General features: G+C 39.9%; 2 protein-coding genes across 4 annotated transcripts; one reads left to right on the top strand and one right to left on the bottom strand.

Annotated features, from left to right (window-relative positions):
• Positions 1-25: 25 nt before the first annotated feature.
• Positions 26-8,278, bottom strand: LOC120727277 (sialidase-1-like). 2 transcript variants are annotated; one of them, XM_040021525.1, is made up of 7 exons: positions 8,057-8,278; positions 7,494-7,683; positions 6,280-6,542; positions 3,940-4,122; positions 3,296-3,515; positions 2,119-2,365; positions 26-1,523 (listed from the first exon to the last, which is right to left on the bottom strand). In XM_040021525.1, exons 1-6 carry the CDS (start codon positions 8,138-8,140, stop codon positions 2,145-2,147), a joined length of 1,161 nt encoding a protein of 386 aa, XP_039877459.1. In that variant the 5' UTR covers positions 8,141-8,278; the 3' UTR covers positions 26-1,523; positions 2,119-2,144. The 2 variants fall into 2 exon arrangements, with proteins under 2 accessions (XP_039877459.1, XP_039877458.1); XM_040021524.1 differs by having other exon boundaries at positions 2,132-2,365; positions 8,057-8,277.
• A 2,673-nt stretch (positions 8,279-10,951) lies between these two features.
• On the top strand, positions 10,952-22,767 carry LOC120727278 (transmembrane protein 268). Of its 2 annotated transcripts, none has more exons than XM_040021526.1 (9): positions 10,952-11,134; positions 13,758-13,896; positions 17,388-17,482; positions 17,559-17,666; positions 19,037-19,189; positions 19,276-19,386; positions 20,141-20,230; positions 20,414-20,620; positions 21,790-22,767. In XM_040021526.1, the coding sequence occupies exons 2-9, from the start codon at positions 13,764-13,766 to the stop codon at positions 21,949-21,951; spliced, it is 1,059 nt and encodes a 352-aa protein (XP_039877460.1). In that variant the 5' UTR covers positions 10,952-11,134; positions 13,758-13,763; the 3' UTR covers positions 21,952-22,767. The 2 variants fall into 2 exon arrangements, with proteins under 2 accessions (XP_039877460.1, XP_039877461.1); XM_040021527.1 differs by lacking the exon at positions 10,952-11,134 and adding an exon at positions 16,794-17,024 and having other exon boundaries at positions 13,816-13,896.

Raw genomic sequence — 22,767 nt, 5'->3', positions numbered from 1 at the left:
ACTTTGCAAAAATGATGCAGAAAAATGCAGAAAGTAAAAAGAAGATTTTATTTAAAATAATATTTAAAAAATCCAACTTCACATGTACAACTTCATGAAACAGTTTATTTGTTGATTTGCCGTACAGCTGATTAGTAAAGATCCTCCCCGTGTTTTCACATCCCAACTAAATCCCTGAATAAACAATAAAAACAGAAGTATGTTGGAAAATAAAAGTAATAAACATTTTACAATTTAAAACTGTGAAAAAAGGAAATTCTTTCCTACATTAGAGCCATATTTATATCAAACAGGCACTCAGAGAAAAACATAAAGTGACATTTTTCCATCATAGAAACAGAAACAAGAACAATTTCATTACAAGGAAGAAAATCAGCTACCGCACATTTAATGTACCCGACTTGTATTTTAAAGTGCTCTGAGTGGTCAGTAAGACCAGAAAGGTGTTGCTTAATGCAATTACAGTACACAAGGAAACTATTATTATTATTACAGCAGATCTAATGGACTCAGCTGGACATTTAAAACCCACAGGTAAAAAAAATGCAGCATTTTCTATAAAAATCTAAATATAATTCCTTTGGTTACATTAAGCACCTTGTTTTTTTCACACATTCGATCACACAAGTACCTGAATTTAATATTTTACATCAGTTTTCTAAGAGGAGAACTGATTTCAGAATTTGAGGCATCTTGTATATTTAAGAAGTTCACTTATGTGACTACACCAGGGTGTCAAGATAAGGTCCGGGGGCTAGAATCAGACTGGCACAGACTCCATTTGGCCCGCTGAGCAGCTTTGAAAAATGTGAAGGTGCGCATAAATTGTGGACTTTTAACTGCATTTTCACAACTTTTACTACTAGTAAAGACCTCCCCGATGGCCATTCAACTTTCTGTTTAAAAATGACCTGACAGTCTGGCCAATGAGCAACCAGAACCTTTTCTATTATTTACATACTGTTGAAATTGGTCTTCTTTTTCTTATATTAGGAGATCTCAGGAATTAAATGTGCAGTTAAAATTCTTTACAGCGACAGAAAAGGGGGTTTCACTGGCCAGGCCCACGATTTAAATGAGTTTGACGTCTCTATGCAGCTCTAGATTTTGGCCACACTGTGCATGCGTCGTGGCCTGGTTAAAGCCAGATGTCTATGACTGTGTCAGTTTTACCCAATGATATATCAGTAAGGTAGCTCAGAAAAGAAAGGGTGGTAGTTTTTTCAGCATCTCTTGCTTCATCATTCCTGTGTGAGGTCAGGAGTCTGTCAGAATATTGTGGCTCTGCAGCTATTTACCAAAACACACATAAGAGCTGTGACATAAATCAGCTTTGGAAAATGTAAAGGATAGAAAAAAAATTTAAAAAAAAGATTTTTAATCAAAAATAGCGTGACATTCATTGTGCAGATCCTTGTCTCTCCATTTTTCTGACATCATAAAATTTGTTTTAAAGTCTCTTTGTGTTCCTGAGAAATTCGATGGATTAAAAAAACCTCTTAGTTTTCTTGCAGTGTTTCAATCTGAGAAAGAAAACAGGTGTAAATATTGTTAGACAGTTCACACTGTTCTGCATAAGACAACAAATGAACAGACGTAAACCCGGCTTCTCATCCACAACTTTGTCTCTGCGTGTTGGGGTGATATAGTTTAAATGGATGCTTCTTCTGCCACCCGAAGCGTCTTGATTTTGATCATCGCAGCGTGCTGCCATGTATCAAGCGTAATTTTCTTCTCTTACTAATTTTTGCACAGTGCATCTTACATGAAAAGTCGCACGGTCATCTTCAGTTAACAGAAGAGAGCAACATTTATGTTTATTTCGAGGGTTCTCTTGCAAACGCTGCCTGCTCACCTCTGCTCTTTGATTACATTTAAACACAGTAATTACAACAACAGGTCACAGGCCATTTTAACATCAGCTGTTCCTCTTGTTCACACTGAACTTTAAATACTCGAAGTGCGCTCTCTGATTTCACTGGAACATTTTAAAAGGTTATATTTATTTTTGTGCAAATAGCCATGTACGTGCTTTTCTTATCTAAGTGCAAGGACACATTAGATGTACTTCATGAACTTTTGGATGTTTAAGTAAAGGATTTAATAATATTTTCTGACCTTTTCTACCTACCTTCTCGTCTGCTTTAATGGCCACTATACAGGTGGATCTTGGCGAACGAGACAGTCTCGAAATACTGATTGTGGCCTTTCTCGTAGATGACAAAGATGTACTTGCGGTCCTCTGCAGAACCGCTGTCCAGTGAAGTGATGCAGGAGTAGCCGCTCGGTCCCGCCCATATCTGCATGGCTTCCTTCTCCCAAGATTTGCCGTTTGTCAGCGACCATTTCAAGGTTAGGTTCACTCCTGAGGGAGATTATGAGGTTATTTACTCGATCACCCAACTTTATAACATAAATCTCAAAGAGAGTTTTTAGTTCAATTAAAAAAAGCATTAAGGAAATCCTCGATCATTGTATATCAATCTCTCCACTCAGAGAGCATAAACCATCGTGAATCTATTTCGGCTGCTTTGGTGCAAATTAAAGTGACAACATGAGAGGCAACGAGGAGACAAACTACCAAAAAAGGGAGTACTTTTGCAAAGACCATTGCTCTCGCCTTATCCATCCTTTCTGATTTTTCTGTAGTGTTGCTCTGTGTTAGTGTCCCTCTCACTATTGGTACTCTAGTTGCACAGATAGTTCAGTGACACATCCATATGTGCCACAAGAAGGTTTGCTGTGCCACCCAGTACAGTCTCAAGAGTGTGGAGGAGATACCAGGAGACAGGGGAGGTTACATGAGGAGCTAGGCAGGGACGTAGTCTCTGCTCCTTTGTGCAACTGCCAGAGCACTACAAAATGAGTCTACTGACATTCTTCAAGATTGTGCTCCATTAGTGTTTTTGAACAGTGTATGTTCACTGGAAGAGGACTTATCCTCATTATCGGCTACATATTTTGATTATTAAACTCTGGAAGAGATTTACTCATCAAAACAATCGTTCTTTATTTTATTTGGGCCTTTGTGCAGCCCTTCAGTTCATCTACTATTAGAAACAAGACATTTTACCTCCCTTTCTGTCCTTTGAGCTAACTTGAGCTAACTGCTCTCTTTGACATCATACAGAGACAAGAGTATAAAAAACTGTGTGAAAGCTGAACATTTCGTATGAGGAGAGATCAGTGTAACTATATCTTTACTTAAAATAAACAAAAGTACTGCATACAAAACTAGAAACTGTGCTTCTACAGAATTAAAGTGCTTTGTTTACTAGAGTTTAGCGCTTCTCACTCTTTTCCTCGTTGCAGGGGTTGGTGAAGTAGATCACGCCCTCTTTTTGCAGAGTTCCAGCTGCCACTACAGGATCCACCAGTGCCTCGTCAAAGATCAGGCCCTCCAAGGGCAGGGTCAACCCTCCATCATAGCTGTGCACCACAATGCGACACTGACAGTGGTATCTGTTCTGGTTCCGCACGTTGATGGCGATGGTGCCGTCAGTCAACTCAATCGGCTAGAGAAGAAGAGACGGGTTAGAAAAGACTAAAACTGAAACGAGTAAAAAGAAGCTGTTAATGCTTGTGTGTGTCACTGCACAGACCTAGCTTTAGTGATATCACATTTTATGAACTTCTCTTTTACTATGATGCCAGTTCATAGAATCTACAGAAGGAACTGAAACTGACAAAGCAGGTAACTATGTGGAAGTTTCATCCAGTTTTACAGGAATGTGAAAATACTGCTTTGGTAAATGTGATTTCTCTTAAAGTCACACTGAAATCAATTTAAAACTTAACCTTTTTTTATTCTTTATATGTTCTTTTACATCATCATAGTGTTTACTTGTTTGTGCTGTGTGGTAGCTGTGTGTCTGTTGGATCACTGTCAAAAAAAGACATTTTTAATCCCAGTGACACATTTTCCTGGATACCTCTTACCTGGCACTCATCAGGGTTAAAGTCTTGTGGTTTCTTCTTCTGGTTGTAGGGGATACTTTTCAGCGCCGCACCGTTGTACCAGGTTTCCCCGTGGTCGTCGCTCAGGATGCAGAAAACACCGTCGCCGTTCAGCGTCCCGTGACCGCAAACCACCAACCTCCCCTTTGCAGGATTGAAGCGTTTCTGTAGTCCAAAGCAGACAAAACAGGAAGAAAGATGGTGATCAGAATCAGCATCGTGACCTCTGTTATAATTCTTATCAGTGCATAGTATTACATCTGAGTAGATCACTAAACACCTAAAGGTTTCTATTTAAAAAGCAAACCTTTTGGGTTTACTGAGGCTTTAAACTGCAAAGTAATGACTGAATGAATCTGGGGGTTTTTGTTATGCATGTTGTTGTTTTTGTGCTCTCCTGCAACCTCAAGTATTGGTTCCTTGTTTAGGTTCTTGTTTCAGTTTTTAAGTCTTTTTTTATTATGCTTTAACTGTGAAAATTGTTTAAAGTCATCAAAATCTATTCCAAATCTATCTGCTTTAGAGATACAGGTCACTTACATTTTAAGTAGAGCAAAAAAGCAGTAAACCAAGAAGTAGATTTCTTTTTTATTCCCTCTGAATTGGAGCAATAAAAACACTCGAGTTCAAACTGGGCGCTGGTACAGCAGGTAAACCATATGCGATAAGGTTATTCCTTAGGCCCAGGTTTGAATTTTTCCCATAGCTTTGCTGGTTTCTTTCTTCTGTCCTTTCTAGAATAAAAACTAACAAGCCACAAAATATATCTTAAAAAGTATAAACACCAAATATAGTTGTTGTTTTTTTTTTACAATAACAGCAGTAACACCTGTTGATCACCTGTGAACTATTAAATCGTTACCAGAAAATTATTTTTTTTTAAAGAAAAAATATCAGTTTGCATATATAAGTTTAAATTTGCATCATTCTTGTCATGGCCAACCGTGTGGGGAAATAAATGAGGACCCAAGAGCAGGCACTCGCTGAGATACGAAGGAGGTTTATTGCAAAATAAAACACAAGGAGAGAATGGCAAAACGGAACAAAAGATAATCTAAACTGGGAGGAATAAACTTTACACAGACGTAAAGCTGAAAACACTCATATGAGACAGAGACCTTCAGAATAAAACAGGAAACTCACACATTCGAAGACACAGACCAAGAAACATGGACTTTACACAGAGGGAACACACGGGCAGAGAAAACTAAACACAGAACAGAGGGGGCACAGAGAAACACGAGGGGCAAGGGATCAAAACCTAGGAACCATGGAAATAAATCACTAATGAACTCGACATAATACAAAAATCTCAGAGAACTGAAAACGCTGGGTCAAAATGAACCAAAACCGTGACAATTCTTGCAACATCAGGCATTTTTGTGTAACTGATTCTGCATTTTCAGGAAAAACTAATCTGTCTATGACAATGTTGAGGTCTCAGAAACTGAGAATAGCTTGTATGGAATATGATACACGTGGCATCACGAGGTCAGGCGTGCACATGGTCGGTGAGTTTCAGCTTGTGACGCCGAGGCTGAATACATGTCGGCACTTTTACATGGTGGATCATTTGACCTCAACAAGAAAAGACGAACAACGCGCCTGAGAGAGGCTGTGATATGGCATCAAAAACAAAACCAGGCAGCTCAGTTTATAACACTAAGTTCATTTTAATGAACTGGTTCTCCATGAGGGATTTAAACCCTGTTGTGCCAAACTGTTGCACTTTCAGGTGCTATACTGACCATTTTCTGTCTGAGCTTGAAGCTATGAGGATCTCTGCTCTCACTTCTTTAATTTGGACAGGACAAAAAAAAGAGACAGGAATCGAGAACCAGCTCCAAACTGTTCCATCACTTAACCTCCAGGCTCATCAGTTCCTTTTGTTAAAGCTAGCTGCTAAATTCACAGCAATGCAGCCTTTTGCACACATGAAAGTGTTTCTACACAGAGATAATAAAGCAGTGCAGGACAGCTCTCCTTCCACACAGAAAACTGATCAAGATCAACGATCTGATCCATCAGCAGATTCAATAAGGGCCTTGGTGCTTCTAATGCACAAAAAACACTCTTTTCACTGACAATAAAAGATTCATACTGCCAAACCAGTGCACTAAGTTTGCACACACGTGCAAAATTATGCATAATTACAGAGGTGGAAAGCCACGCAGTAAAATCTTACTTTATGACTTTCATGGGAATACTGAGCTGTCAGGATTCACATGATCTAAATGAAAATGAATCTGGCTTAAAGGTCATTGAAATCATTTTACATCTTGAGAAGTTCACTCACTTCACTGTCACATGACTCTCTCTCACCTGGAGGCCGAGGCCCGGCCCGGGAATGAAGTTCTTCACCCCGAGCGTAACTGAGAGGTTTCTGGGCGGGGTCCAGCTGAGGCCGTCGTCCCGGCTCTCCACCATCATGATGCTGGGTGGGCTGCAGTGGTCGAGGTAGAAGCACACGTCGTAGATCAGAATCACTGAGCCCACTTCCTCGTCCACCACAACGGAGCCTAAGTTCAGGCCGTCCGGCTTCATCCCGTCATCGACAATGAAGCTGGTCGGGGACCAGGTGGCTCCTGGAAGATGATAAATTGTTCAATTTGACATTTTATGATTTAACTTTCTACTCACGGAACAGTTGTGTTATAACTCTGAATTTTTTTTGTCTATGTTTTCCACTAATTTTGTGCATTTTCTCCTTTTAAAACCAAGATTTCAGTTTTATGTTTGGGGCTCAATCACGAGAATTTATGCAATCAAGCTGTTGTATTGCTGTTTTTTTCTACAAACCAGGGCTAAAACTGTGACATGTGTGACATAATTTTGAAAATATTTGTAAAACCAAATATCTGCTGCAAAAACTGACTGATGCTAATGATAATGGCACATGTCTCTTAACTGAACTGGTCTCCACAGAGAGGGCAAACATCAGAGACAGGTGTGTGAGTCTCTGCATCGCGCTGCACCGTAATTGTTTTAATCGCACATGAGGTTAACACAGGGACAGTTTTCAGAGTTTTCAGGGGGATGGACAAATGGATCATGACTGTGCTGCTCTTCTACAAATCCTTCTTAACGTTTTAAGCTATCGTGTCTACAAACAGAGCGATGATGCTACCAAAAACACAACCTCTTGAGCAGAGGTAAAAAAGAAATGCTGTCATGGCTCACGACAGGTATTAGCTGATTGCTCATTTCCAGTGTATTGTATTTGATACCTCTTTTATGTTAGTTTTTGAGACTTCTACATCATCAGCGTGATTTTTCCCCCCAGAAAAAAAACCTAAACAATTTGCACAAAAGTTACAGATGTAGCAAAAATGATGCAAAAGTGTTTTAACACCTTTATCTGTTTATTTATTTATTATTTTTTGCATTTGGCTTTGACGTCTGCCTTTCTTCCCAGCGCTTCCACTTCCCAGTCTTGTTTAAAAGTGAAGTTTTGCATGTTTTGACCCTCTGTGTTGCTCTGACTTGTGATCAAATGCACGTATACAGGCTGTTAGTTTGACTCAGCTGAGTCTTGCCTTTGTCTGTGGAGCGCCGCATTGCAATGAACTTCGCTCCACGGTCAGAAGAAGAAGTCTTCCTGGCTTCTGCAAACGCCAGCAGGCTTCCTTTGGGGGTGAAGGTGAGCAGCGGGATCCTGTAGGTATTCACCTGGCCCTGGGACCCACTCACCCACAGGAGCTGCTCCTCAAACACCAGGGGGTCAATCTGAACAGCAGGGAGGAGGGCAGATAAAAGAGAGTCGGGGATGAATGAGAAGTATCTACAGGCAAAACCAGTTTGGCCAAGAGCATCTTCAGCATACTTTAGGTGTCATGTAACACACAAACATGTGATCGTGCTTCGAGTTCTGGAAATTATTTTATTTTATTCAACTGCAACATTTACCTAAAAATAATTTATACCTTAGAAATCCCCAAATCATGCAAGTTCTAGAGAAAAAGAAACAAAAAGCCTAACATTTAACCTTTAATGAATCGATTTCACTCTAACCAACCTTAGCTAACACGTCACCAGCTCCACCGCACACAATGCAGGGCTTCAGCATGCTGCTATAACCCGGTAATAACAGGTACTGTACCTGGGAAGGGTTGACGGTGAGGACACACGAAGACGCCAAAGCAGAGAGTAGTAACCACAGTGCAGAGAGCCGCCATGCTGCCATGTTTGACTTCCTTCTCGGATTTCTTCTTCTTCAGAACAGAAACACACAGCAAAGACCACGCGAAAGCCTCTCCTCTTTTATCTTGCCTTAATCTTTAACCAACACATCTTCCCAATAAGTCATATGACAAAGACGATCACATGACTAAAGCACCTATCAAAATAAAAGAGGAAACTTTACTTGATTGAATTTTTAATCCTAAAGACTGATTATAGAATATCGTTATTTACATTACATAAGCAAATAATGCAGTTACTTTTATCATGTCTTTTTTTAAAAAAAAAAAAAAGGTAATACGTATTCAAGGTTGTATTGTGCATGTTGTACAGTTTTACACATCCTTGCATATCCTTCCTTAATAATTAAAGGAAGAGTTTCATAGTTAAACTAATATTATAGATGTTTTACAGAGAAGCTTCTATACACCAATTATTCGTGTATATTTATATACTATACCTACGGTGGCTGGGAAGTGCAAATCACATGTACAACATCAACAACAAAATAACATTTCCGAAAGCACTTTTACATAAAACAAAACAAAACAAAACAAAATAAATAAAAGAATTGACAACAAACTAACATTTAGGAAAACATTTTAACAAGTCCGCAACAAATTAACAAGTGGCTCTTGACGGAAATGGATTGTCTGAAATACCGGAAGTGACTCAACGATTAGGCTTACTCCATTATTTGTAGTACAAAAAAGTAATTTGTAGTCAGCTAAACAAGGCCTTTTCAGAGAAGTAGTGTTCAGTTAATGTTTGAAGAGATTTTACAAAAGAGTATGGGTGAGATAATGAAGTTCAGATTTTTAAATGCCACGGGGATTTTCTTAAGAAAATATCCAGGCCTTAAAACCGTCACGGTCCACACTCCAGCCCAGCAGGTGGCGGTAAAGCGCCTTTAAGTTAGCGCCAGAAGAAGAAGCAGCAGCTAAACACGGGATTTCAACAAACGGACTTGTTGCAGACTTGTTAATTTGTTGCGGACTTGTTAAAGTGTTTTCTTAAATGTTATTTTGTTGTCATTTTTTGTTTTTTTATGTAAAAGTGTTTTTGGAAATGTTATTTTGTTGTTGATGTTGTAAATGTGATTTGCACTTCCCAGCCACCGTTCTATACAGTATTAAACATGTTTTTGTTTGTTTGTTTTTATTTTTGGAATAAATGTCATTGGTGTGTAAATTTTGAGCATGTAATTCTAATTTTCTTAAATTTCAGACGTCCATTCAAAAGATAAGAACATGGAAAAGGTTTCATGCACTTACCACTTATATACACATGGGGGCAGAAACAGCACGGACGCCTGTCATGCACACACACACACACACGACCAAAAAACAAAACAAAAGCAAAGTTAGAGCAGAAAATGATTTTTGTGCTATTTACTGAAGCTCCAAACCTCAACTCAACTTAGTAGGAAGCTGCATGCAGAAATCCAGTTTTCAGTGAAAAAAGTTTAAACTTTAAACCTTTACAGTGAGGAAGGACTCTTATTGGTGCAATATAACCTTTTCTTGAAAAGATACAAAACATTTTCAAAAACTGTGTGTGCCTAGAGGTGTTTTTCAGTAGGAGGGGAGGAGGGAAATCTGGTGGTTAAGATATAAATCAGTAAACTAGCATACTCACTTAAGTGTCAGTGCACATTATACATCTCTCTTTATATTCTATCATATTCTGCAGCAGAGCAGCTGCTGATTGCACTTTTAATTATTAAAACTGCCAAAAACATGAATGCCATGACACTCCTGTGTGGATGTGGAAGGTGCTGTTTGTCTTTTAAGGGAGCTGGTGCCACATTTAAAGGTAAAATGTGAAAAAATTACTAATACACAGGGTGCTGTGGCTGTAGATGTCTGATTTATTGTCTAAATTTTTATGTCTTTTGGGACTGTGTTAAGATCTGACCTTTCTCTGTTCTGTGTGATTTAGCATGCCTTGGTCTGGGGATATTATATTTAGATCTTCACACGTGTGAATCCATATTGACCCGCAGTGGCGTCCTTGGACCTTATGAGTTAATGTGTAACAGTCGTTCTGAAGTTTTAGCTTCTTGTAAGAGAAAACTAACCTTAAATAGTCATAAAACTGGATAAAACTTTGTGTTATTCTGTGTCACAAATATATATAGATAGATAGATAGATAGATAGATAGATAGATAGATAGATAGATAGATAGATATAGATATATATAACTACGGATACTGAATGCCTGTGCTGGCATTTCTCCTGCGGTGTTGCTATCAGTGTGTGAAGAGTGGGAGAAGAGGGTTGCATTGACAATCCAACACAATGGGCAGCGCATTGAACACATTTTATAAGTGGTCAGAAACGTGTAAATAACTCATGAAAGAATAAAGTTATGTTGAAACCAAGCACACCATTGTTTTTCTTGTGACATTACCAATAAGTTTGATGTGTCACATGGCCCTCTTCTTATTGAAAAAACAAAAGTTGTATCCAAGATGGCCGACTTCAAAATGGCCACTATGGTCACCACCCATCTTGAGGAGTTTGCCCCCTCACACATACTAATGTGCCGCAAACAGGACTTTAATATCACCAACCATTCCCATGTTATTATAGTGTATCCATATAAATGGCCCACCCTGTATATATATATATATATATATATATCAAAATGAAGCCAGTTTTTCTCAACAGGTCCCTGCATGAAGGCCATGAGCCTCTTTCTAATGCTGACATGTTGAGCTGAACACCACACAAACCACATTCCTGCAGTCATGAGTTTGGGCTGAGCTCAGTCACGAGAGAGAGAAACAGAGCGAGAGAGAGAAAGCCAGAGAGAGAGAGAGAGAGAGAGGCTGAGACACATTCGTGTGATAGAGGCATACGCTTCTATTCTGTGTGTGTCTGTAGGACCATCATGTGGTAATTCTCTCGATTAACAAGAGTTATGGTGGGAAGGACAAAGGGAATACAAAGATGACAGCTTTGGTGAACTGATGGAGTTTCATCTGAAGTTCAGGTAGGACATGTTTAGTCTTGCTTTGGAGCTCTCACGTGTACAGGTGTCAGGAGAAACAAAACAACTTACAGAGGAACTTTTGCGCACAAAAAAAATGCGTAGGAGCAAAAATATTCAACCATTGTCATCGTCGAGGCTTCAGTTTAACGTCAGGTTAAGGATACACTGTTTAGTTTACGAGCAGGCAAAAAGGATGTGCAGTTTGCAACACCGGACATGAAAACATGATGCATTGTAAGGATAACAGCTGGGTGTTTACTGATAAAGCCCTCTGGGTGGTAAAAACATGCAGCGAGTGCAAGATACAGCCTGCCTGCACATGTGTGAAATGTGTCATTCTTTTTCTTCCCCATCCTCATCTGCAGGTGCAGTGTAAGCAGGCAGTGATAAACTGTCTCCATGCCAGTACTGGCATTGTTAATAAGGTCTAATGTTAGACCTTATTAACAATCAAGGAAGTGAAAATGAAAGTAAATAAAGTCAGAATGAGAGCAGTGAGGAAGAGGTTAAACTTCAATAGGTTAGACACCAACAGTTTAAATTTCACACTTAACTGCTAAACTTTGTTTCCAACGACAGCCAGAGAGAGCTGGTTAAAAAACATTTAAGTTCATTACTTTTCTTTTATTTGACGGTCAGTTTTGGTGCTGGAGAGGGATCTGGTTCAGGTGTAGTGTCCACAAGAAACCTGTGTCTCCTCTTCTTTTATGAGACAGCTTCTCTGCTATGGCATTTTTGCACGTTTGTGTGCAACGAACGAGTTTTATTTTGGTAAAACTCCAAAATAATCACAACAATGTAATTTCTCAACAGTTCAGCCCATTTGTTCTGCCTCCATAAGCAGATATTGTATCAGTATTGCACAGCAGTAAAGGCCCACATCCCCGAAAGCAGAAGTTAAAGTTTCCTGCAAGGTTGCAGACTTCTCACAGTTAACCGTAAATGTGTTTATTAGTGATAAAGGCCTCTTTAAGGTTTTTTTTTGTCCCCTGTGGTTTCTTTAACATTTTTAGCTTTAGCTTTTTAAATTACTGGTCACAGATCGACTTTGGCTTTATTTTCTTTTAGTTTACTTACAGAATACTGCAGTTTAGGGGAAACATGAGCTATACATGTGCACCTAAAGCTCTCATAGAGTTTATTCAAGTGGTGCAAAGATGTAGGGATCCATGGACTGCTGAAATGAACATGAAATGGAATGAGAACCTTACCTTATATGCTACATAGTCACCCTATAAAGATCTCAGCCTCCTCTCAGATCAGCATTTAACACCTTACTAGTACTTAGCTGGGCTTTTATCTTCAGCGCTGCCATTCTGGATTCTGTGAACTGGTCCATTATCCAACCATTAAGTGATGGATACACTGTGACTGTTAAAAGGATGGATGTGGTCAGCAACAATAGTCTGGTAGGCTGTGGTGTTTAAACTGTGCTCACTTAGTACTAAGGGGCAAAGTGTGTAAAAAGAAATGACACATCCACCATGCATCCTTGATGCGAGATTGGATGGCTCCACGCTTTTTATACCAAATTTAGATCCTACTATCTGAATGTGGCAGCAGAAATCGAGATTCATCAGACCAGGAAATATTGTCCAGTCTTTTTACATCCAATGCTGGGAAACCTGTGAACAACGTAGCCTCGGTTTCCTGTTCTTAGCTGACAGGACAGGTATTCTGCTGCTGTAGTCCATCTGCTTCAAGGTTTGACGTGTTACATTTTCAAATGCTCTTACCTGTTATACCCACTGGTGATTTGAGTTACTGTTGCCATTCTCCTCTGACCTCTGACATCAACAAGGCATTTTCACCACCAGAAGTACTGCTCACTGGATTTTGTTTTTTCATTTTTCCAGACCATGTTTATGTACCTAAATGCATAAAGGTGCTGTCATATGATTGGCTTATTACACTTTTGTGTTAATGAACAGTTGAACAGGTGTATCTAACACAGTGGCTGGCATATAGAGACTAATATACATGCTTTTCTCTGTGTTGGAGGACTGTGTGCTGCATTTGTAACATTTGACTGATGTAACTGATCATCAAGGTGATGTAAGAGTAAAAAAGTTCAAACATGCATCTAATATACAACATGCATAAAACCATGTAGCGCTACTGTTTATGTAAAACAGTACAGCTACACTTTTTTCAGGTGCTTGTCAAGTTACTTCTAGTATGTAATTAATGCAAAAGTGATTTTAACTTTTCCAGTCATTTCTCTCTAATTTATTGACATGCCCATGACTCAGCTCTCTGCGCAGTTCAGTACTGATAGTAGCAAAATATTTTACTTCCTTTGGTTTTGTGTGTACCGTCTTGAAGTTCCCCTTTGTTGGGACTCATACACTAGGAAAAGAATAAATGAATGCATTCCTCTTTACTTTATCTCTTATCATGACGTGCTTCCTCACAAATGTGTTCTCCAGGCTTACCAAACAGTTTCCCAATGCTATTCATACTGGCAGTCACAACCTCTTACACGCACATGATTTTCTTTCTGACTGTCTTCTTGTGATTCTTGCAAAATCGTGCATGACTCTGCCATCACATGAGCCAGAGGAACTTTTAAGCTTAAAAGTTTAGATTTTTTTTTTTTTAATTTAATTGTTTTGTTCTTAAGGACACAATGACCCCCGAGATGATGGAGGACAGCAACGGAGTTTGCCACATAGTGGAGGAGAGGGAGGGGGACGTTCAAATTCAGTACTCCAGACCTCATGCGCGGGACAGCATCAACAGCAGACCTGACTGGTCGAACGGTAACTGCATTTTTTATTGTATGTATTTGATAAACAGCTCTTCATTCATCACATCCTTAGTTCAGTTTTTGTGCATCAAAGATCAGCTGCTGATGGAAGATGAATTTATGGCATATAGCTTTTTATGCTGATTTACTGGCAGTATTGTTTTGCAAGTTGACATTTGTAGCTTGTTAATGAAATGAATTGCCTTTTTACTGCGTCTGTTTGAAGGAACAAGGCTTCTGGTCTCAGTATGAATCAGGATGTTTAGCTGTTAGATATAAAACAGGAAGTAGGATAAATAAATAGCAAAATCTTTGTGCCTAACCCTGGCCAAAGTGTAGCCTACTAAGGCCTATGGTGTAGAGAAATAATTGAATCAATTCATTTGGATTACTTTGATGTTTCTGCTTCTTTTTGCTGATACAAAACAGTCATGAGAGCATTCTTAACAGTGTAGGAAACCCTTCATCCTCTGCAGCTTGTGCTACCTGTGGTGCAATTTTATTTTCTATTTATTCCCTTCCCGAACCTCTCTTTTCATTCCTACACCTGGGACAAGCAGATATACCTTCTAATGAGACCTAAAAGCCGAGCTGCTTTTTTAAACCACCTCAGTGAGGTTAAATGTTGGACGTCACAGCAGTTTCTGAAACAAAGTACCACAAATGTTATTGTTCAATCCCACAAACTGAGAGCTTCTCTTGGGCATTTGAAAGCTGCCAGAAACATGAGTGTTCACTTCAATTCAGGCCTCGTGTTTGAGTCTCACGTTAAAAAAAGTTCTCCTAGTTAGAACCATCTATAGAATTAAAGCTACACTTTCACACTCAGATCTGCAGAAAGTCGTCTATGTACTTTTTAAGCCTGGATTATTGCACCTTCCTGCCGTCTGGCAGGTGCTTGGCATCTTACTGGATACTTCAGACAGCATCACATCACCCCCATCCTGGCTTCTCTCTGTCGGCTCAACGTACGAACTGATTTAAGAGTTTACTGATCGCTTTTTTAAAGCTTGTTTGGGTCTGTCTCCGAGCGAGGCAGCAGAATAACTGACCTCGTATGAGCCTGCTCGAGGCTTCAGGTGGGGCTTTTTTGGTGGTTCAAAAGGTTCAAATCTAGAGACAACCCTCAGCTGTGACGTGACCTTTCTGAGGAGACCATCCTTCAGAATTAACGGCTTCTTTTAAATAGCTTCTAAAAATTCATTTCTATAGACTTGCTTAGATGTGATGCCTTTTATCATCCTTTAGCTGTCTCCCTAACTGCCTGCCTCCAGTCTCTTTGAAATATGTTAATATTTTTTATTCTTTTGTGTGTGTTTGTGTGACCTTAATCTTTGGAATTCATTTTAGTAGACTAGATTTCCAGTTCTGTCAAAGCACTGGATTATTATCAAAGCTGTGTGTTTTCTACCAACTGATCTGTTGAATTGGTTGTAAATAACATGAACAAGCTGATAAATCATATTTAATAAAAGCCAAATTGGGTAATTCATCTCACACACTATATGGAGAAAAGTACTGGGCTTTGAATTCAGGTGTTTTCAGGTGTATAAGACCAAGCACCAAACATGCAGTCTGCCTTTAAAAGCATTTGAGAAAGAATGGGTTAACTAAATCAGAGCGTGGTGCTGTAATAGGACGCCACCCCTGCAACAACTCAGTAACTGAAATTTCCTCCTTCTTAGATATTCCACAATCATCTGTAATTTGTGATATGTGACGTGATAAGAAGTGGAAGCTTTTAGAGATCACGGCAACTCAGGCATAAAAAGTTACAGAACTCGGTCGCTGCTGAAGTGGACAGTGTGGAAAAGCAGCCAACTCTGTGTTGGCTCAATGACTGCAGAGCTACAAGCCTCGGCTAGCATTAACATCAGCACAAAGACCGGGTGCTGGGAGCTTCATAGCGCAGGTTTCCATGGTCCAGAAGCACCTGTAGATGTAATGTGTAGGCAGTTTTGCCCACATAGTGCTTTAGTCAGACCTACACTACCTTCCTACTATGATTATAGTGCCTGTTTCAGTTCAGAGAAAATATTAATGCAACAGTTGTGTAAAGGTTGAAAAAGTGAGTTAAAATCTCGTTCTTACTTACAGACTGTTTGCGTCAATCTAACCAATAATTCAAGAACTCTCTGGATGGATTGTTTGCAAGTTGTTTCTCACTCTGGCCTGTTTCAGTCTGTGTTCCACACGCGTGTGTTTGGATGTCTTAATACATTTTTAAGCTTTTTAGCACTAAAACAGAAATCATGGTACCACACTGAGTGCCCTTGTGCAGGCTTTTAAATACAGAGTGAAGGATTTGTGGTATGCAACACATGCTTACATGCAGTCCACGAATTCAACAGCCCAATAGCAATAACATTATTTGTAGGTGCAGTGCTGATTGGTTATAAAGTGGGCTTGAAAAGGAAGAAAACTGCATCGGAGATTTTAAAAAGCAGCACAGATCTGACTGCAGTGGGCAGTTTTCATTGTTTTTAGCACTGAGTTTCACTTCACTAGTTCTTTTGACTGCACAACTTCTGTAGTCTCCTCAGCAGCTAAAGATCCAAAAACAGACAAACCAGAGTAGCCCACAGGCAAACTGACACTGCCCCCATGTGACAGTACACAGCGACACACACAACACACAACCATGCAGATTATTTCAGTGCAATAGCAGTGATCATCATCCTTCAACCTAACGTCATTCCTTATTTTTCCCCTCACTGTCCACGCCCCATCTGGAGTGGCTCCACACCCAAAGAGACTTTTGAAGCGGTGTGTGGGAGACATTATGATCCCAAAATAGTTTTCACACAGACATCTTGATGACATGTTTTATTTTCTTCTATTCTTGGTTTCCTGTGACAAATGATTGAATCACACATGGCACATTTTAAACCAGCACAATCATTCTTACAGCTAACAGAGACGTTCTTTGAAACAAGGACAAAAAAAACCTGGATTATGCTCTCGTGGAACTGCTTCTGCACTCGCCTATTCAAACCTGAAGTGTGAAATTCCTCCTGCGCCTTATAATGAACCACATACCAGTGCTGGGACTGTTGTGCCAGGAATGCTTCGAGCCTGCACGCTTTACCAGAAACACATAAAGGCAATTTTCACCTCTGAGCACAGTTTCCTCATTTCCTTGTAAGTTACACAGTGTTAGATTTTATTTATGTTCTGTAAAGGTCTCGGATTAAAAAGCCTGCTCTAAATCTGTGGTGCATATTTTAACCCCACAGCTCATCCTGTGGCTACTTTTCTTAAAGTTGTTTGTGATGACTAACATACCAGAGGTGGACTGAGTTTTTAATGACCTACATTTAAAAAAGGTTCACTATTGAAATCAGTTGATCTTTACGATTACTTTTTAGTCTTCCTTATTCTCATCGCATGCACACTGTCAGGTGTTGGTCTGTGATGTTTTTTGGTTTATGTATATGGATGAAATGAAATGAATCAATCAATCGATTCAAAGGTTTTATTTCCATACTCTCGTCTTTCTCTCAGGTCAGTGTGTGGCGTCAGTGCCGAGCTGCTCGATGCTGTACCCCAGCTTTAATCTGCTTCGGTGCCGTGCCAAACTGGAGAGGGAGGGCTTCCAGGTTAACACGCGCACACACTGAACAGCAGCACGTTAGAGATCTTTACCAAATTAATTTGTTTGTTTCACGATTTTAGATTCCACGTGAAGACATGGAGACTCCACTGAAAACAGCTCTGGACGTCCCCTCGGTCAGGAGATACATGGTTTTCAACTCGGCTCAGTTTCGTTTTATAATGGCGCCGGTATGATGATCTTTCTGTTCCCCATTATCACTTCCTGTGTTTATTTTGTTTGTTTTCAATATTTTTCTTTCGGTTTTCATTCTTTCTTTGAAATGTTTTTCTTGTGCAGGCTGTTTCTGGCAGTCAGAGCGAAAATAGAAAAGAGAGCAAAACAGACAAAGATCTCCATCAATCAGTTTGAGTAAATTCTGCACTTTCATTAAACCTCCAAGGTCTTGACTAACTGGATAGACAGGAAGTTTTCACAGGCTCATTGTTCGGAGGAATTCCCCTTAAAGGCTGCTACAACATCTTACAAAGAAATGCGGAAAAGTTACACAGATTTCAGGTTTTATAGACAGTGTACTCTCAAACAATCCCGAAAAAAACAAAACAACAATATTTATTTATTTTTTTAGTTGAAACTTTTAAATTATTTAACCAAATGATTTTATTGTGATTATCTATGTGCTTTGACTTATAATCTATTAAAATATCCATCAAAAGTATACCACATTTACTTTACTTCTAGCATACAAGTCAATTGACTTTACACTAGTTCAGTATTAAAAAGCATTGTTCTTTATTAAATATCCAATACAAATAAATCTTCTTGTTTAGATCCAACTTTGCAAGCCTAAGCTATGCTTAGAAGAGGCCGTCCCCCGGCTACCCTTACAAACAAACTACACTTGTTCAGTCTTTTTCTGCAACATTTAGACTCTGATATGTAGCTCTTGGGGGTTCTTTTTTTTTTTTTTTTGCAATTTCTCTGGCCATTGCATGTTTGGATTTGCTGGGTCATCCGGTCCTGGAAGACCAGCACAGGACTGCACGGAGTTGTGTGAAACAGTTAATGTGTAGTTTAGGTGACATATGGCAGAGAAAACAGGAAGTCCTTTCATTTGAGAGTCATGAATAGAGTAATTGCCATGATTTCAGTGTTTTTGCTCTGGCTGTAAGTATTTAGTGAAAAACTGTAGTTACTAATTCTTTTATGTTTATCTAGTAATTAATAAACAGACTAATAAGTTTGGAATTCCAATCAAAACAAGCATCATTAACACATCTCTGTGGGTTCTGGGTAAATTTGAGGTTTTTCATAAGAAAACCTTTATTAATAACTGAACAAACATCAACAACAACAGTAAAAATCACCCTTTTAATGTTCCATTACCAGTCACACAGAGGCAGAGTGAAATCCAGCTAGACTTAAATTCGAGTAGAGTTTGTGCTCAGCGAGGATGCAAAACCATCAACGTTCTTATTCGCTTAGTTTCACTCAGTATTTTCACAAGTGGGTCCGCCCTACAGTTTTGAGAACCAGAATATTTAATGGTTTAGCTTCACAGCTGACACTCCTAAAGCCTTCTCCCCTCTGCTTCCATCAGGTGCTGTATGTGGTTTTGTGGTGTGCCGTGTTTTCCACCCTCCACCTCTACATCACCGTTAGCGACTACTGGGTCCTCTGTCTCTCCGTCAGCCTGATCTCCATCGTCCTCACCACTGCCGTCATCCTCATCCTTCACTGCAGTAACAAGGAGGTAAGTCAGCTGTCACGACATGCCAGTAAAGCCAGTTTTGACACAAGTCTGACCCTGAACTGATTCTCAAACCATTTCTGTGTCAGATCAACGTGAATTTAGATATTCGGTTGGTCCAGGTTAACGAGATGCTGGTGAGACACAAGCTGCTGGTGGGCGTGGCTGACTGGGTGCAAAACTGCACCGGAAATATGAAGGTTAGTTTGATAACATCAGTTCAAACTGGCAGAATATGAAGCTGAGTATGGGCTGTTTCATACAGTTCAGGCTACCAACTTCCATTTCATTCATTTCCCCCTTTTTTGTTTACAACCTGCCAAAGATAAATACACAAATACAGAGATGACTGACGATTCAGCACCAATGACAGCAAACAGTCAGACAGAAGGGAAACGGCCAATGAGAGGAAGTAAAACCTTTAATTGACCTCAGTGGAAAACATCGTGATGTGGAGGAAAAGTGTGCAGGATAACGATAAAGGTTTAGGAAAAGAGAAGCACACAGACTAGTCTCCTTAACAACATCATGCTGTCCAAGAATAAAAAAGACAAAAACTGTTTTCATATCTTTATTTCCTGACTGCCAAAACTAGAAAAAAAACAATTTAAGGACTTCTCACCTATTGAATCATATTTAATAAATGAGTTTTTGATCGGATGTCGCATGTCGGATGTAGCAAAAATGATACAAATTAAAACTCAAGAGTATGAGTCATTCAAAACTCCAACAGCACCTAATCTAACAGCAAAGGCAGTGATGCAAGATTATTTTTAAGGTAAATATAAAATAAATCCTGAAGTGTTCACAGGAGTAATAATATTGCATGTTGTGGTGCAGGGCATCTTCCATGCTTTAAACAGATCTATTAAAATGAAATAATGTGGTGATTAATAGGCATCAGTGGTCCACTGAAGCTCGTGTCTGCTGTCCCCTCTCTGTGTCTCTCTGTAGCTGTACTTCGTGTATTGGGACATGTCCCCCTGTTTGAGGGCGCTGACTGAAACTATGGAGGAGCTCAGCTTTGCGACGACTAACACTCAGGTGAGAGAGTCGAGTACATCTGTCGCCCGGTTTGTTCTGCTGCTGCTGCCGCATCGATTTTTCTGGAGCTCCGCTGTTTGCCCTCCTTCCAGATCGATAGAAATATAACTCCAGGTTGCCGCAGGAAACAAACGCAGACATTTGGTCTTTAAAATGATAAAATCGATGTCTAACTCCCATCAGAAAAAACTGAAGAGCAAGATGTCTCACTTCGTCCTGGTGACCAAAGTGTCGGCCGGAGAATCAGATGCGGAGGAGCAGGACTCCGATGAGCAGACGCCTCTGCTGGAGAATAGCAGCGCAGCCAGCGGCCGATCATCCAACCAGCAGAAGGACGCCACAGCCACCAAAAACTACAGCCTCGTCCCCGATGCAGCTTTACCTTCTCAGGTGAGAGACATGATGGTCTGGGCGATAGTAGACCCACGTTAGTCATATCAGCAACAGATCTATCACATCTGGCTGATCACAGATGTGTGCAGCTTCACGGGGCACTAAAATCAGAGCTGAAGCGTTCTGCTTTTCATTGGAGGAGCAAAATGGCTTCTGTTACCAAACCTCACAAGCTTGTTTTATATCGTGGGTCACATTCAGCTCACTTTGATCTTAAGTGGGCCGGACCAGTGGAACAGCTCTTTCTCTCAGTGCAAAGAAGTTTAAATACACATGTAATCCCTGAGTGCGGTTTCAACAGGACGTGTCAGTTTTTCTCTTTGACAAAGACATGCTGCTTTTGTGAATAAAAAGAAATCTGTCAGCACGACTACTTGGGCTTAAATTCTAAGAAATGAATGCGTAAAACAGCTCAGTAGTGGCTCATTACCCAAACTGTGTTTTTCCCCCTCTCTGGTTCTTTCTTGGTTCTTGCCAGATTCTAAAAATAGGTAGAGCCTCAGCTGAACAATACACAATATACTGTATTACACCATGTCATTATTTATTCAGCGGAAACTAAGCCAAAAGCAGTGAGTAAAAAACTGAGTATGTGCCATGATTGAGTAGCTTGTACAGCCATCTCCAGCACACGTGCAGCTAGCCAGTTGGATGTGGGGTGAGCACCTCCTTCTTATATCAAATAGTCACTGAAAAATGTGCCACCCAAAAGAAGAGGAGGGCAAAAATGTTTATTTAGATTTGTTTTTAAAGTTGTTGTTTTTCATGTAAAGATTTAGGAAATATTAGTGTTTGTGCCTTACATTCTTTGACCCACTTACCCACCACCTCAAAGACTTTTACCGCCAGCCACCACAGGTGCTCAGACTCGCTGATGATCAGTCAGTCGAGTGCATTTGAGCAGCAGCGCCTGTCTGCTGATTACTGTTGCACTAGAGATTGCACTAGTATTTTCAGTTAATGAGCATCTGATCGTTTTTATGGCTACGTTTATATGACTGAGACCTTAATAAGCCCCTTGTTTCAAAGTGTAGCCTGCAGAAAAAGCTTAACTAATCATTTCAAAGCACATTTAAGATTGCATTTTGATAGTTTCAATCCCACCTCACATTTTCTCTCTTACACACATCCAATATCTGCTTATGTCCTTGTTTTTATCCTTGCAGGCTAAAGCCTACCAGCTCCTCGTGACCTACAGTGCGGCTTATGTGAAGCTCCTCGTGTCTGAGAGGCTCTCAGGATCGTCACACCACAGAGGTCAGAGGAGCCACTGCACCACAGCCCCCATCTGCCTCTGTCAGTACATCAAAACGAAGATCCTTCAATAACAACCAAAAGCAAACCAGAAACACAGAGAGCTGCTGGAAACTACACAAACTGACATATGGGAGCATTTTTCTCAGGAGGCATTATGGATTAAGAACATTTTGATTCCCAGAAGGACTTGTTTGGAGCCTCAAACTCTTCATTTCCTTAGTTTTAAGGTTATCGCTCTCTTGCTGCATGTCAGCTGCTGTTTTCTTGCCCGCTCTGTTTGCACCAGCTGGATGTTTACTCATTTGCACGCTGCCAAACGCTGTCACTGCAGAACACAGGTCCGTCCAGCTGCTGTAAAACAATGTTTGTCCTCCCGTGTGCATGGCAGTCAGCCGTGGCCACTGCTTACTACTGTTTAAATTATTTGTACATATATTAAATACAGATTATTATGACTTGACACACAGTATATGTATATATGGGTTTTTCTCAAGTAGAGTTTTGAGGCACTTGTGCTATTTCCATACTATGTTACTGCTCTGTCTCACTACATTACTCCAACCCTAGGCAATCACACTTTGTAATTTTAGTAATTGTTAAATTGTTCTTGCAAGTCCAGACAATCACATATTCCACACGTATTAAAACCTATCCATATTTTTATCAAAAAGGCTCATTTTGCCGTTTTTTTAACGAGTTTTGTGGGATTGAGTTTTGCATCTTTGATAGCTTAGACCTTAGAGGGTAAATATTTATATTTTGACTCTTCTGACTGATGAAGAGTAAATGAAAATGATGAAGCAATATGTACGTATGTTTGCCTTTAAAATGCATTCACGCGCAGTATTCGATTGAATAAACTTATTGTGCCGTTGTAGACAAGGACA

Source organism: Simochromis diagramma, unplaced genomic scaffold (assembly GCF_900408965.1).
Source record: "Simochromis diagramma unplaced genomic scaffold, fSimDia1.1 OVJJ01000753.1, whole genome shotgun sequence".
Classification (NCBI taxonomy): domain Eukaryota; kingdom Metazoa; phylum Chordata; class Actinopteri; order Cichliformes; family Cichlidae; genus Simochromis; species Simochromis diagramma.
The sequence above is the reverse complement of the archived record's forward strand: the minus strand, read 5'-3'. Positions and strand labels throughout refer to the sequence as shown.

Bases quoted from the DNA above. Each gene is read 5' to 3' on its own strand.
- LOC120727277 (XM_040021525.1), bottom strand. From the start codon at position 8,140: ATGGCAGCATGGCGGCTCTCTGCACTGTGGTTACTACTCTCTGCTTTG. The intron at 7,684-8,056 runs GTACAGTACCTG...CCTGCTGTTCAG, and splicing joins TCACCGTCAACCCTTCCCAG to ATTGACCCCCTGGTGTTTGA. The intron at 6,543-7,493 runs GCAAGACTCAGC...ATCATCTTCCAG, and splicing joins GCGGCGCTCCACAGACAAAG to GAGCCACCTGGTCCCCGACC.
- LOC120727278 (XM_040021526.1), top strand. From the start codon at position 13,764: ATGACCCCCGAGATGATGGAGGACAGCAACGGAGTTTGCCACATAGTG. The intron at 17,667-19,036 runs GTATGATGATCT...TGCTTCCATCAG, and splicing joins TTCGTTTTATAATGGCGCCG to GTGCTGTATGTGGTTTTGTG. The intron at 19,190-19,275 runs GTAAGTCAGCTG...TTTCTGTGTCAG, and splicing joins TTCACTGCAGTAACAAGGAG to ATCAACGTGAATTTAGATAT.